We start from the raw sequence: 12106 nt of genomic DNA, 5'->3' as shown, positions 1-12106 counted from the left end.
AATGGAAGAGTGTGAAAAACATGGACTTTGGTGAGGAGTGTGGCAGATTTACAGTCCTGGACAAGCAGAGCATGGAGAAAGCCCCGTGACTGTTAGAGAGATGAGCACCGTTAAGGGTGTCTGTTGGGATAATAGATGGAGAATCTTAGTGAGACCCCACCATGAAAGGATCTATACAGCATGTGAAAAGGAGAAAGAATGAGAACACCTGGGAAGGATTTCCTTGTGTGGAAACAACCTTCTAGGCAAGTGTTTATTTCTCCATGTCCAGCCACCGAGGTCCAGAGAGGTCCAGATGTGGTAGAGGGCACCTGACTACATCAGAGCCTGCTAGCACTGTCCATATTGGTGCCAATTTTTGGGTTGTGGCACCTTGCAAAATTCTAGAAACTGCTGAAGCAAGGTTGGAGTCCATGCAAGGAAGTCCTTTTGAAAATGAACCCTAAGTGGAGACCCCAGAGGCTGGAGATGCCAGTACTCTGGTATAACAGTAGAAGAAAGTTGCAGGGACCAGATGGTGCCAAGCTGAGAGAGAGAGCCGAAGGAGCTACCCAAGGTCATTCGAACCTGAAAGCTGCCAAGAGCCTGAGCTGTTGGACGTGTGGCTGCAGAATTTTATGTTTTCACAACTGGGCTTTTGTCTGATCCTTGCCAGGTCCCTAGTGTCTCCATTTTAGAGCGAGAACACCTATTCGACTCATTACATATTAGAAATAGTTAACTTATTTATTGTTATTTTATGCCTCAAAGTTAAGACGTGCTCTGAGTCTTATGAGTGGCACTGGGCTTTCGAGCAGTGCTGGATCTGGTAACTCTGAGGGGACTTTGGAAGTTGGATGAATTAGAAAGCTAGGGGTGGCACATTATGGTTAAAGTGATGTGCTTGGGTGTCGTTCACGGGATCTATAGTCACCTAGGAGGCACTCCTGTGTGGATGTAAGGATGGTTTAAGGAGTGATGAGCCACTGTGAGTGTGGACAGCACCACCCATGGGCTGGGGTCTAGGAATGATGTACGGGGAAGAGGGGAGATGGAGCCGAGTGCCACCCACGGTTTATGTCTTTCTGCTTCCTGACTGCAGCTGCACTGTGACTGTCTCACGTTCCTGCTGCCACAGCTATGTCCTCTCCCACCACCATCCCTCTCCTGCTGGGATGGAGTCAGAATAAATTCTCTTTAAGTTGACTTTGTCAGTTACTTTATCACAAGAATAACAGTAACTCACAGGACTGTTAACTACTGAGGGCTACAGAGAAGAGCCTACTGATTATTTTAGTTCTTTATTAAGGGCCTAATGAGATTGCTCAAAAGATTCAGTGATCCTACAGGGCCAGAAGCCATAACTTTGCCCCTTACTCAATTCTGGAAAGAGCGATAATGCCTTTGTGTCCTCTACAGTCACCAGGTAGGAGCAGTGTGGTCCCTGGATAATAGGAATCATAAAGCTTTTACAACACATTGTCTCAGTCAGTGGCCTGGACTGGAAGCAGGGCCGGTGCTACCTGCGGGTCTGTAGCAGGCTTGTCTTCTTGTCTGTCTTTGTTTCCCTGCTGACTTTCTGAAGTGGTTTGTCTGCCATCTTCCATGTATATCTCAGCTTTCATCTTTCCTTGAGTACAGCAGAGAGAATGTTGCTTTACTGAGGCCCCTGCCCAAAGGGGAAACAGCTTGACTGTGAGCACTGGTTCCCAAGTCCTGTCTTCTGCTCTGTAGTTACGTGAGACGGATCTATAACTAGTAGAAAACTTTTGGTGGTTATTTGTTGTCCATGGTTGCTCACAGCAGCAGTGTTAAATTTCTAGAAATGGAAGCGAGCCTTAGTTTTCTCTTGATGGCTATTGTCACTGTTTACTTTTAGCCTATGACAAGAAATGTATACCTAAGTGTAGGGTATTGTACTGGCTAGTTTTGTGTCAACTTGAAACAGCTGGAGTTATCACAGAGAAAGGAGCTTCAGTTGAGGAAATGCCTCCATGAGATCCAACTGTAAGGCATTTTCTCAATTAGTGATCAAGGGGGAAAGGCCCCTTGAGGGTGGGACCATCTCTGGGCTGGTAGTCTTGGTTCTATAAGAGAGCAAGCCAGGAGAAGCAAGCCAGTAAAGAACATCCCTCCATGGCCTCTGCATCAGCTCCTGCTTCCTGACCTGCTTGAGTTCCAGTCCTGACTTCCTTGGTGATGAACAGCAGTATGGAAGTGTAAGCCAAATAAACCCTTTCCTCCCCAACTTGTTTCTTGGTCATGATGTTTGTGCAGGAATAGAAACACTGACTAAGACAAGTATAGATCAGTGACTAGGAATTGAGATGGATCTCTAGCCAACTAACTGAGACTGATCTGTCCTGCAGTTGAGCATAGGGAAAGTTTGTTGTTGGATAGTGTATGCCTTGACATCGGCAGAGGAGACAGCTTGTATTTAGTTGTCCATGTGTTAGCAGCCTCACTGTGAAGGATGAAATATAAATCCCTAGGCTAGCCACATGCAGTGGTGCATGCCTGGGAGTCTGAGGCAGGAAGACTACATGCGCGAAGGCAACCTGGGCAACATAGTGAATCTCCCTCCAACCAGCCTGGACTACATATGATGTCATGTTTCAGAAAGACACAGTGAGACTAATGACTTTCTTAAAATACTGCTCTTGCTAATCAAATGCGTATACATTGGTATTTTGTGAGTGCAGTGTTTTAGAGGGTGTGGATGAAAAGTTCCAGTTTCAGAATACATTTTTCCTCTGGTATACACTCACTCTTCCAGTGAGTAGGATACATACTGCACCATTACAGATTGTGGTAAGCTTTGCTGTATTCTGTGCCCCATAGTTTTCTTTGGCGATTTTGTAATTCCATCTCTGTCCTCAGCCCTCATTCCTAGTCAGTTCTTGGTCTGCAGTCTGGTTGATTTTGGGGGTCTAGTATGTTTCACTCAGTTATTTTGAGACGCGGTCATATTGTGTGTATAATGCTTGGCTTCTTGTTATTGCTTTGTGACATTGCAGTGTATGAGTGCGCCACCACTCATATAGCACTCACTTGTTGATGACTATATTATCTTTTTTTTATAAAGATATATTTTATTTATATGAGTACACTGTAGCTCTTTAGACACACCAGAAGAGGGCATCAGATCCCATTACAGATAGTTGTGAGCCACCATGTGATTGCTGGGAATTGAACTCAGGACCTCTGAAAGAGCAGTTGGTGCTCTTAACTGCTGAGCCATCTCTCCAGCCCAGTGACTATATTATCCATCAGTGTATTTCAGCTAGCCCTGAATTTAAGGATTAAGATAACATCTGTTACCTTATAGTTCTCTGAGTTAGGAGTTTGGGAGATGTCACTGGGTGGCTCTGGCTTGATGTCTTGATGTCTTTCACTGGATGCTGCATAAGTATTGGGGCTGGGACTTTGCATTTCAGGTTCTCACATGGGCCAATGGGTCCATGTCCAACGGGTTTTAATCATATCCCTCTTAGCCAGAGGCCCAAGTTCTTTACCTAGGACCCCTCCCCACTCCCTCTTGCACCTCTCTCTTTGTTTTTTTCAACACAGTTTCTCAGTGTATGCTGGATGCTCTGGAACTCACTCTGTAAGCCAGGCTCACATGGAGCTCCCAGAGATCCGATCTGAGTCCTGAGGGCTGGTATCAAAGTTGTGTGCCACCACTGCTGTCTTCCAAGGACCTTCTTTGCAGGACTGCATGAGTGTCCTAATGACAACAGAGTCTGTTACTCTCCAAATGTGACCTAAGCAAGGGCAAAGGAAATGTCAGTGCCTGCTGTGACCCAGTCCCAGAGGTCACACTGTCAAGTCTATATGACTGTTTAGAAGAAGCAGGCGACAGCTCCCACCTGAGAAACGAATGAAGGTCTGCTTTTGAAGCAAGGATTGCCAAAGAGTTTGTGGATGTTCTAGGTGAAGTACTTACTGTGGCCTTTTAGTCAGAGCTACCTGGGTGACCCAGGGGGCTGGAGTGTTGTAATCCAGTTGGAGGCCAGCCTGGCATCAGATCTCAGGAAAGGGAAAAAAAAATGTGCCTGCTGTGGTGGTACGCCCTTCTAATGCCAGCAGAGCTCTGATTTGGAAGCAAACTTGCTCTACATACAAGTTCCAGGACACTGGAGCTATACAGAGAGACCCTGTCTCAAAAGGAAAAAAACTTTAGAAAATTGTGGCCCTATTTTGCTTACCACAGTGGGCCATTGTGTTGGTTGGTTGTTTTTTGTTTTGTTTTTTTTAGTTTTGGCTATTATTGATACAGTTACTGGCTAAATACATACATGCATACATATTTAATATATACACATCTGTGGATAACATTTGTGTATGTAGAAATGTCTAGGGGCAGTGAGCTCATTTCTAGGATGGCATGTGAAATTGTACTACTTGCATAATGAAGGAGTTGTATGCTAAGAAAAAAATAAAGAAAATAATTTTATCAAATATAAATGTTCATTTTCAATATTAAAATTTCTTTTAAATACTACATTCCTTAAAATCTGACTATCATTAAAGAGAACAAAACCTCAAAACTTGGGGACAGTTTTCCAAAGCTGATCACACCTGTCTCCACCAGCATGTGTGAGCTGCAGTTGTGTTACATACTTGGTGTGTGTGTTCTTTAAAATTCTTGGGGGCAGCACTTCTGGGCCTTTTGCAGGTGTAAATGGAATAGTTTTAAGTTGCTTTTCCTTTTTTTTTTTTTTTTTCTTTTTTTTTTTGGTGAAATGTCATCTTTTGCACTTAAAGAAAGTGCACTGAGTTGGTAAGAAGGCCACTCTGTCCATATTTGTTATTTTAAATTTACATGTATGAAAACTGACCTCTTGTGGCGTGGAGCTTTAGAGGTCCCGTCCTGCGGCTAAAGTCAAGATAAGGCGGCATCTGTCAGCCCCTCCCCCAGCACACCTTTGCAGTGTCCTTCCTCCTGCCAGCTGCCCTCTTCATCTCCAGGGAAACTGCTGATCTCTTCTCTATACCTGTAGCTTTGCTTTTTCCTAAAGGTCATGTAAATGAGAGCCTGTGAGGTGGTGTGACTAGGATTCACTTACCTGGTAGCCAAGTGCGCCGAGTTTCATCTGTTTGTGTGCATTGTGAGATGTTCCACGGTGACGGGCATTCACCATTGTCAGCAGCTGTGAGTCCAGCTGCTGTAGAAACTTAACCTCTGATGTTTCTGTGAGCCCAAGGCCTTCTTATGGATAAATAGCAGCAGTTGCTGTTGGATTGGATGGCTAAGCGCCATCCAAGACCACCTTTACCTTACAAGAAATGGGGGTTTTAAATCACAAGTTTTATTTCCTAAGTCCCTAGCTACTGATTCCTTTTTAGTGAGCTTTGGTAGATTTTGTGTTTCAAAAACATATGTGCTTCTTTTTCTGTTGAGTGTTCTATAGGCTTAGACTTATTTCCCGACAACACACATTATCCTTTCAATAGCTACCTATGGTAAGGCCATACCCTGCCTCCTAAATAGCCAACATTTGTGACTTTTTAGTTCCCTTTATTGCTTTGGCTAGATAGATGTGTTCATATAAGTCTTCATCCTCCAGACAGAATAAAAAGATTTTTTGAGCCTCCACAAGAGCATCATAGGCATGGCACTGAATGAGAACTGCGTCTTAAAGAGACAGCGGGCTGGTGAGCCACCTCCTTTACAGTGCCCACCTTGCAGGCTCCATCCTAGCATCCCTTCCCTGGAAAGCTGACTGGTGCCATGTGGTTCCTAGCAGAGCCTGGGTTCTCAGGACAGCAGCTACTAGTCAGATAATCTTAGCTGACTGCATCAAGTCACTCCACCCACCTGCAGTGACCTGGCCTTCTCTTTAGGGACACTTTCCTGAGCAGTCTTGCAGAAGTTGCCTTGTGGGGGCTGCTCCCTTTTTATTTTCTGGTCATAGCCTTCGCTCTGCATTTACCATTTTTATAATCTCAAAGAACCATGCTTTGGTTTTATTGATTTTTGTCTTTATCAATTTTCTATTTAGTTCCGTTTTGATTTCTATAGTTTCTTTTGCTTATGTTGGGCTTAATAGGATACAAGAAAAAAAGATCTTTTTTTTTTTTTTTTTTTTTTTTTCTGGAAGCAAATTGGGCAGATGCAGTATTTTAATTAGAATTATTTGTAAGTTTTTCTTGACTGTTTTGTGTATTGTTTCTCCAGCCTCTGTTCTTCTCACTCTATTTCAAATCCAGAATTTGAAGTCATTCTGACAATTCTGAAAGTACTTGGAATTTCTGTAGGGAGGCATCAGCACTGGGCCCGGGGCACCGTAACACCTGGACAGAGCTCTGTTCTGAGGACTGGGATTTTGTTCTCTCTGCTCAAAGCTGTGCTTTGACCAACAGGACTGTGTAATGCTGACTGGAATTCAATTCAGCCATTGTTTCTGGTCCCAAGTCTTCCCAGTGGAAACTCCCGGCTGGGCCAGGCAGAGCTGCTGCTGTTCTTAGCTGGCGTGGGGAAAGAGGAGAAAGGGGTTTGCGTTGCTGTGGGTTGGCTTCCAAAGTCTGAAGAGGAATTGAAATTGTTTGCTTTTCTGTAGTGAAGAAAGCAAGTTATTTTTGAGGCTCGTAGAATTGGCTCTAAACTGGCTTCAATTTCATATATCACTTTCATGGTCTTCAGTAAGAAATGAGGTGTCATTGAATTGGGTGGGGTGTTGTCAAGACAACGTGGTGTTTACATCCCATTTTCTTTCTAACATTCAACCTTATGTTTTACTTTCTAGATTCTGTTTGACCAAACCCAGAGATCAATTAAGGCCCAGCTTCAGAACTTTGTCAAAGAGTAAGTCTTCCATAGTTAAGAGGGTGGGGTGAATGGTGGGTGGAGGAAAAACCAGCCAGCTGCTGTGGGGGCGGGGCTTGGGTAGTGGTTGGGGGCTGGGGTGTGGCCGTGGATGTGGCTGAAGATGCTAAAAGAAAATTATGGGTCTGAAGTTTCTGAAAATACTGGCATGTTTGCTTTGTCGAGTGTGTTTCATTTCTTCTGAGTCTGTGAGAGAATCAGAGTCAACTTGAGCATATGAGAGTCCAGACAGTTTTCTCACTGAAGATACAAATGTAATAATTTAAAAGCCCCAAGGGTGGGGGTTGAAATACTTACTGTTGTCTAGTCTCGATATGGTATTGTCTTTGAAGAGAAGATAATGTAATAGATAAGAATGAGCCACAGAAATTGTTGTAACCTGTGACGATTTGGGAGAGTTGTATCCTGTTTACATACAAAATAAAATTGAACTAGAAGTAAAAAATTTAAGTTCGAACTTTCCAAATTAAGGAAAACTTCTTTTCCACATTAAGAATCTAGTTTTTCTACAGCTTCTAGCTGAGAGTTCATGCAAGTATCAGGTTAATTCGGGCACAGTATTAAAGATAAGTAAGGGACATTATAATACAGTAGTAGGGTCAAATAGCATTATCTGTTGCTGTGAGTAGTTAATTTTGGCTTTGGGGTTGTGCAGACAGCACCTCGGTGGACACCCCCTGCCTCCCAGCCTTCCGTGTTAAGCAAGGGTCTTCTGCCTGCAGTTCCACAGCCCCAGCCCATGGGTTAGGCTTTATGCTACAAAGATGTCTCAGAGCAGCGCTTATGAGTTGCTTCATAATGCTTTACTCTTAGATGCACATATAAACACTTTGGAGTGTTTACAAAAGTCATAGAGTTTTTAGATGTATCTATTATAATTAAAAGCTGTTTGTCTTCAGCTTTCTTTGTCAGCTTCCTATTAGAAGTAGTGGCAGAGATGTGTTACATGGCTGAGGACACAGAGAGCCAGGGCTTCATCTTTTCAGACTGTTACAAGGCCTGTCTGCTGCCTTCACTGAGACCAGCTCTGTACATACGTGTGTACATGTGTGCTTGAAGACTTTATTTTTGTCTTTTATGTGTTAACTAATTTCTTCTAACAAGAGATTGTTTCTCTTGCTTCTTTAACAAGAGATTGTTTCTCTTGCTTCCTTTTTTTAAGACGTGCTTTGAGACAGAGAGAGTCCTGCTCTGTCGCCCAGGCTGGCCTGGAGTTAGCAGCCTTCTTTCCTAGCCTCCTAGAGGTGTTAGATAGGTGTGTTGCCCGAGGTGTGCTTCTGAGTATTGTTTCTTAAAAGCAAAAGTGTGTTTTAAAATACCTCTCAGATCCTTAGGATTTATCCGGAAGCTGAATGAATTTTAATTTTTGGGAAAGGCCATTCAAATCTGTATTTCTCTGTAGGAAGTCTTACATACACTGGTATTAAAAAAAAAAAAAAACAGATCACAAGTAAACCATGTGCATGTTTTGAATTTATCTTTAGAAAATTATCTTTCTGTTACATTAATTTTATCATTATTTCCATTTTGAACCATACAGATTTACATAATGAAACGTTGGCTCACTTTATGAGGATTTATGTACACAGAGTGATAAGTTCCATAAGCTAAAAATTAGGAATCTAAACTGTGCTGGCTGTGGTGGGGCACACCTTTAATCCCAGTGCTCGGGAAACAGAAGCAGGGGCTAGATCTCTGTGAGTTCAAGGCCAGCCTGGTCTACAGAATACGTTCTAGGACAGCCTGGGCTACACAGAGAGACCCTATCTCTGAAAAAAAAAAAAAAGGGTCTAAAATAGTCCAAATCTGAAACTTTTTGAGCTCTTATCTTTGAGTTTTGGATTAAGGTGGAAACTCACAGTCTGTATAAATATTCCCAACTCTCAAAAGTCCCGGCTCTGAACTTCCTTTGTCCAGACTTCTCAGCTAAGTGACCTTTGGAAGGATGCATGCTTCAGCTGGGTCAGCGGTGACTGCCGATGTCTGACGGAGCACGTTAGGGGAAGTGACAGTAAACTCTAAGGCTATTTTGAAGAAAGTTTCACTAAATTTTTATCTTTTAGAGATCTTAGAAAATTCAAAGATGCCAAGAAACAATTTGAAAAAGTCAGTGAAGAAAAGGAAAACGCACTAGTAAAAAATGCCCAAGTTCAAAGAAACAAACAGCACGAGGTTGAAGAGGCTGCAAACATTCTCACGGCCACGCGGAAATGCTTCCGGCACATAGCGCTTGACTACGTCCTGCAGGTACCGCGACTCCTCTTGTCTTGCAACTAATAGTAGTAGTTTTCTAGTACACTTTTTTTTGTGCCCGTGCACACGTGCACGTGTGCACGCATACACACCCACACACACTATAGCTATAGATATCTTTGGTTCTGATTTCTTCTTTCTATTGGGTTATAATATCTTACCCATATTCTGTAGCTTTCCTGTTTCAGTTTAGTTGATGTACGAGCCCTGGATTTAGATGGTGTTAGTTTTTCCTGGCAGCAGTGAGCATATGTATCCTTTTGTCAGTTTTCTAAAGACTTTTCTTAGTGCTTCTAAACGTGAGCCGCAGAGCCTCTCAGGGAGTCCACAGCGAGACAGCACACGGGCGGGTATGGATTGTTCTTAGGGAATCTGCCTCTCTTGAAGATGAATTCAAAGACCCTTGGAGTGATGACTCCCTTTGGAGGCTAGAGACAAAAGCTGAGTGGCAGGGCTGTACTGGCTCCACAGGCACCCCTGGGAGAGATCGTCTTCTTAGGGTCCAGGCGTGCAGATGCAGGATGGATACAGCACGCACGGGCACAGATGCACATATTCTATGGGGACAGAAAGGGCAAACTTGGTTGCCATGGACATGTCCCTATCTATCCATATCTTCCTCCCTCCCTCCCTCCCTTCCTCCCTCCTTCCTGCCTGGACCTAGGCTAGGCCAGCTAACTGGCAAAGCCCCAGGGATCTTGCTCTCTTTCCTTCTCCAAAGTGGAGATGTTAAGCATGTGCCAACAAGCTAGCTTTTGTTCACCAGGGTTCTGGGAATTGAACTCAGGTCCTCGTGCTTGCATGCCACTTATAGTTTGACTCCTATATTGTCTCCAGCTTTTATCCAGTGGTTGGAAAATAGGTAGTACATGATTTTTTTTTAAAGCAAATGGTGTAATGCTATCGACTTTATGTGTAATGCTGTTTAGCTAAAATATCCATTATTTTCAAACTTAAACATAGTAATTATGTATTTCCTGAGAGGTCATCTTAGAGCACAAAGATGGCCTCTCAGCTCACCCCCTTCTAACTATGAGTTTACGTAATAATGTCTCACGGGAATTCTTGGATCATTTTAGTTTTTGGCAAAAGTAGCTGTTTTAGAGAATAACAGGTGACAAGCACCCAAAGTGTAAAGCATTTCAGCTACCGTACATGTTTGAATTTACCCTTCTCCTTGAGTTTGAATTTTTATTTTTTTAAATTTCCAAATAGAGAGGAAAAACCCAGAAGGAAAGCATTAGCCCAGGTCTGAGCAGTGTCTCCCTACAACCTGTGCGAGTGGGGGTGGGGGTGGTGCAGGGAGGGGTAAGAGAAGGGGGTTCCCTGTGCTCCTCAGAGCCGAGCACACTGGGAAGCAGACACACAGAAGAAACCAGTGATACGGAAGAGAGTCGGATTTAGATTTCTATTTCTCTTGGTCTGTTCTTGTTTTTAAGACTGTTTCAAAATTCCCTTACAAAATAGACCAAGAGTTCAGCAAGGAGGACATTTGAAAATGTTCTGTACTCTGGGCAGTCTTAGCAAGGTGTGAAGAGCATCGTCACCATATTGTGTAAATAAGCTGTTTGTTAAGAACGGATGAAGACACTTGTTAGGAGTCTCTGCAGGTGCAGAAGATCCTGGCTAAGGCAGGCCCTCCTACTCCAACCCACTGTGTAGCCAGGGAGAACCTCGAACCCATCCTCCTGCCTCTGTTTCCAATGCTGGGATCATAGACAAATCATAGACATGCACCCTGCCTCCTGGTTCGGGCAGGGCGGGGGATCTAATCCAGGCCTCTGAGCATGTAGGCATACACTCTGCCAACCCAGCTTCAACCCTACCCCCGAGAAATCTCATCATTTCCTGGTATTTTGATAAGTCAGTCATAATTAAAATACTTATACTACTTTAACATATGCTTATGGCACGAGACTGTGCTCTGCTTTGGGGCTGGAACCGAGGATAAGCTCCCAGTCTCACAGAGCTTACACTGGGGACCCCGGCGGGCTAGCGTTTGCAATTGTTGGGGACTCGGAACTTTTGGGAAAAGACAGAGGAAGAAAACACAAAGTAAGTACTAGGGAGGCAGAGGCAGGGGGATCTGTGTGAGTTTGAAGTAGCCTGGTCTCTCAAGTAAGTTCCGGGACACCCAGGCTACATGGTGAAACCCTGTCTAAACAAACAAACAAACAAAGAGAAACAAATAAGAGTAGTTATAAATACTGTCGGTAAGTAGGATTGATATACTAGATAGTGAATCAGGTGCTGGGTTAGACGTGTACAAGGTGGTGGTCAGTTGAAGACCCAAGTACTGAAGACTAGTGGTAAGCCAGCCAGTACAAAGGCACCTGTGGGACACAGTCAGGGCAGAGCAACAGAAGACCAGGCTCCTGAGGGTGGCAGGGACCTCGGCACAGCGGGCCCATGTGGACATGGTAGGAGGTTGCAGGGTTTAAAACTAGACACAATATCTCATTTATATTTGAAAATCACTGTGGTTCCTTCGTGGAGAAGAACTGTAGGAAGTCAAGAAGGGAAACAGGCGTCCAGAGAAGTTGAAAAGTGGTAAATGGTGAAGATTTGCACGGGGGCTGTGGTTGAAACTTGATCTTTGAGTAGATGAGGAGGGTGGAGGAAGAGGAAGTGTGGCAAACTCAGGTGTCAGAGCAGCCCCATAGGAGGATGCTGTAATCTGCAGGACCGACCAGTGTCTGCACTGAGGGCGAGTGTGGCTAAGTGCTCGCTCATTGGTATGCTTGTCAGAACTCCCTTAAGCCAGAAGAAAAACACCAGCTCTGTTTTCCTTTGTTTTGGGATCGTTAGGCCAGGCATGTTTAGAATCTCGCATTCTGCATTAGTGTCGTTTGTGAATGACTAACCAAGTGCATCTTCCCTCAGATCAATGTGCTTCAGTCAAAACGGAGATCGGAAATCCTGAAATCAGTAAGTTATTACTGAATGCTGCTGACTGCCACTGTCCGTCTGTGTGCTTAGCTCCTCCCATTTCTCTTTCCTGTGCCATCTGCTTCAAGGTATAGCTGTCTAATGTCTGCTCTGCTA

At 43.9% G+C, this 12106-nt stretch overlaps 1 protein-coding gene across 12 annotated transcripts in view; it reads left to right on the top strand.

Moving 5' to 3' along the window:
- The window catches only part of Acap2 (ArfGAP with coiled-coil, ankyrin repeat and PH domains 2), a 108874-nt gene that overhangs the window by 52760 nt on the left and 44008 nt on the right, over positions 1 to 12106 (top strand). For 10 of the 12 annotated variants that reach the window (XR_384613.4, XR_384614.4, XM_006522743.4 and 7 more), the window contains exons 5-7: positions 6729 to 6787; positions 8872 to 9055; positions 11945 to 11989. Coding sequence is in view for 8 of the 12 variants with exons in the window: in XM_006522743.4 (XP_006522806.1) it covers positions 6729 to 6787; positions 8872 to 9055; positions 11945 to 11989 (288 nt within the window). In the remaining 4 variants the exon portion in view is untranslated. Of the gene's footprint in view, positions 1 to 4693; positions 6625 to 6728; positions 6788 to 8871; positions 9056 to 11944; positions 11990 to 12106 lie in introns of those variants that run through there. The other 2 variants (XM_017317164.2, XM_017317163.2) reach the window with 1 other exon arrangement.

This window comes from Mus musculus, chromosome 16 (genome assembly GCF_000001635.26).
Source record: "Mus musculus strain C57BL/6J chromosome 16, GRCm38.p6 C57BL/6J".
NCBI classification, from domain to species: domain Eukaryota; kingdom Metazoa; phylum Chordata; class Mammalia; order Rodentia; family Muridae; genus Mus; species Mus musculus.
This window is presented reverse-complemented; position numbering and strand designations above follow the sequence as displayed.